Source organism: Carex rostrata, chromosome 4 (genome assembly GCF_964058835.1).
Source record: "Carex rostrata chromosome 4, lpCarRost1.2, whole genome shotgun sequence".
Classification (NCBI taxonomy): domain Eukaryota; kingdom Viridiplantae; phylum Streptophyta; class Magnoliopsida; order Poales; family Cyperaceae; genus Carex; species Carex rostrata.
The window spans coordinates 12,356,524-12,359,336 of record NC_135921.1 but is presented as its reverse complement, the minus strand read 5'-3'; the positions used below and the strand labels follow the sequence as shown (position 1 = coordinate 12,359,336).

At 41.2% G+C, this 2,813-nt stretch overlaps 1 protein-coding gene across 1 annotated transcript; it reads right to left on the bottom strand.

Moving 5' to 3' along the window:
* Window positions 1-1,302: 1,302 nt before the first annotated feature.
* LOC144552582 (HSP20-like chaperones superfamily protein) lies at window positions 1,303-2,287 on the bottom strand. Its single transcript, XM_078300562.1, has 2 exons — window positions 1,922-2,287; window positions 1,303-1,812 (listed from the first exon to the last, which is right to left on the bottom strand). Exons 1-2 carry the CDS (start codon window positions 2,153-2,155, stop codon window positions 1,552-1,554), a joined length of 495 nt encoding a protein of 164 aa, XP_078156688.1. The 5' UTR covers window positions 2,156-2,287; the 3' UTR covers window positions 1,303-1,551.
* Window positions 2,288-2,813: the final 526 nt, after the last annotated feature.

Below are 2,813 nucleotides of genomic sequence, written 5' to 3'. Positions count from 1 at the left end.
GTTCCAGCAGAGCATGGGTGAGGGATTTTGCTAGTACATGCCGGGTAAGGCTACGGTGCTATGGGAGGGCTATGGTGCTACGACTCAATATTCGAGTTTTCAAAATCCTAACGGTCGATCCGAACCGTTCATCTTTTTCTCCATATTAATGTGTTTGGAGACCAAATTTTATATTTTTTGGAATTTTTTTACTATTTTTTTTAGATAGGTAGAAAATCAGTTGATCTAAAAAATTCTGCACCATTCATATATTTGATTTTCTATCTATCTAAAAAATAGTAAAAAAAATTTCAAAAAATATAAAATTTGATAGCCAAACACATTAATATGAAGAACAAGATAAACGATTCAGATTGACCGTTAGAATTTTGAAAACTCGAATATTGAGCCGTAACTCCGTAGCCCTCTATACAACCCAACCTATGTTACTCGGATACGTTGACTTAGGCACCGTACCCGTATCGGTATACGGCCACGATATGCGTTGACTCGTATCCGATACGTCTGTTTCAGCGAGATACGGGCGGGATACGTGCCTGTGATCCACAAACTCGCGAGCCGCGCCCGTGGACTAGTCCGACCGTGTGAACCGCGCCCGAGCGTGTGGACCGCGCCAGTGGACCGGAGCATAATTCTTTTTTTTTCCGCTCCAAGCTGGATTCGAACTTGAGACCTCCCAAGTGTGGGTCAAAAGCTTTAACCACTACACTAGAGCGTCACATGTGACAAGATCTAGTCAATATAATATTTATCTTAAATTTTCACGAATTCTTTATTTTTCTACAAATTTGATTTAAGTTATAATTATCTAAATACAATATATAAATTAATTAAAAATAATATATATAATAGACATATCGTATCTTAGATTTTTCAAAATTGCCGTATTCGTATCGTATCCGATACGATACCCGTATCCGTATCCATGCAACATAGAACCCAACCCATAGCACCGTAGCCTTAAACTATTTTGCTCTCTTTTGTCTAGCCTGTTTTCACTAGAGATTGACTACTAACTAGTAACTACACAGATGTCAACACTTTGTAAATATTTTTTCTTTATAAGTATATTTGTTAGTGGGTTCAGCCACTAACTTCCAAAAATAAATAAAATAAAAACTGTTTTAATTCGCTAGCAGTTGTCATCCTAGTTGCCCCCGATAATCCATCAGGCATCAGCGTGAAAATCTTCCTCAATTGGTTTTTTTTTCGAGTGCGCAATTACTGAGACACTGTATCATCACACTTACTGGTACCATGCATGTATATTTAGATGAAATACTGGTACCATTCTTAAAGCCATTATGCTTTACAATCACAAAGTTCGGGCATTGACCAAAGCTATAAAACAAGAGTCAATTAGAATAAGCGCGCGCTTAATTTCAAAACAAAGACTAACGCTAACGATTCCTAGCGATTACTAACTATGGCACTAATTACAAAAGCACCAACTTCCCAAATTACTTACTGTTAGAGAACACTTAATCCTAAACCACAATTTACTAAAACATGCAAAACAAGCAGACCACCTTCCCTCTCTCTCTCTCTCTCTCAACCGATCTTGACCTCAACGGTTTTTGTCTTCTTCTCTGGGGGAGGCAGCTTCGGCACCACCACCGAGAGCACACCATTCTCACACTTTGCCGAAATTGCCTCGGCATTTGCATCATCAGGCAGCTTGAATTTCCTCGTGAATTTCAGCGGGGCCCGGCGTTCTAGCCTGAGGTACTTGCTCTCTTCTTCATCGTCTTCTCTCTTTCTCTTTCCATTGCTCTTTATCACCAGCAACTTCCCCTCCTCCTCCAATGTCACCTTCACAGAATTAAATGCACCAAAATACGATTACTCATAGTTCGATTGCAAATTTGCATTGTACAGTAACAATTTACAAAAAAAGCAAAATTTTCTAATCGTGCAGTACCTGAATGTCTGTTTTGGTAAGACCAGGCACATCGAGAAAAAATGTGTATTCTTTGGGCATCTCTAGTATATCCACTGGGGCAGTCGCAAAGGACCTTCCTTCTCCGTGAACCCGGCCCTTGCCATTTTCCTGTACACCGCCGTGCTGATGATTAGACGGGAAGACAAGCCTCTCCATCGTCTCCGGTATGTGGATGAGGTGGCTAACCGCAGCATCAAATAAACCCGAATCCATTACCCGATTACTAGCCTTGCGAGGTTGTTAAGAGTGTGTGACAGTGTGAGCGTACAACTGGCGAAACGCAATGCAGAGTAGAGCTTGACTGGATGAGTGGATGGCTTCAGCAGTGAAGCGGGAGGAATAAAAAGAGAATAAGAGAAAGTTCGAGAAAAATCGGGGAAGGAGATGCGCTGTCGCTTCGCGAAGAATCCCGATCGTTTCAGAAATGAATCCATCTCCCATCTGCGTTAACAGAATATTTCTGTTGAGAACCGGGCCGTCCGATCAGAATAGCACAAATATTAAAGGGGCCCGTGCATTTTTGGGCCGGTGGACGGGCCGGATCTAAACGGAAATATTCTGTTGCCTCAGAGGATATGGACTCTTCAGGAAATTGGGCTGAGCTGGCTATTGAGAGAACTTGTTATTGAGTAGTTTTAACTATTTAGTGGAAGCTCCTGCCAGGGTTTCAAAAACGAAGAAGGAACTATTTAACATTATTTTGCATTGTGGTCTGAATTTCAACTTGAACAGGCCCTATAAAATACCTGGGCCTCGAAAATAATTCTGATGGCCCACTTATGTGATGGAAAAAGGGTCAGTAAAAGAACTCGGAAGTCGTAACAGGTGGATAGCTCGTGCTTGTTCCATTGTGTCTTGGCTTTTTTTTTTT

Bases quoted from the DNA above. Each gene is read 5' to 3' on its own strand.
- LOC144552582 (XM_078300562.1), bottom strand. From the start codon at position 2,155: ATGGATTCGGGTTTATTTGATGCTGCGGTTAGCCACCTCATCCACATA. The intron at 1,813-1,921 runs GTACTGCACGAT...AATTCTGTGAAG, and splicing joins TTACCAAAACAGACATTCAG to GTGACATTGGAGGAGGAGGG.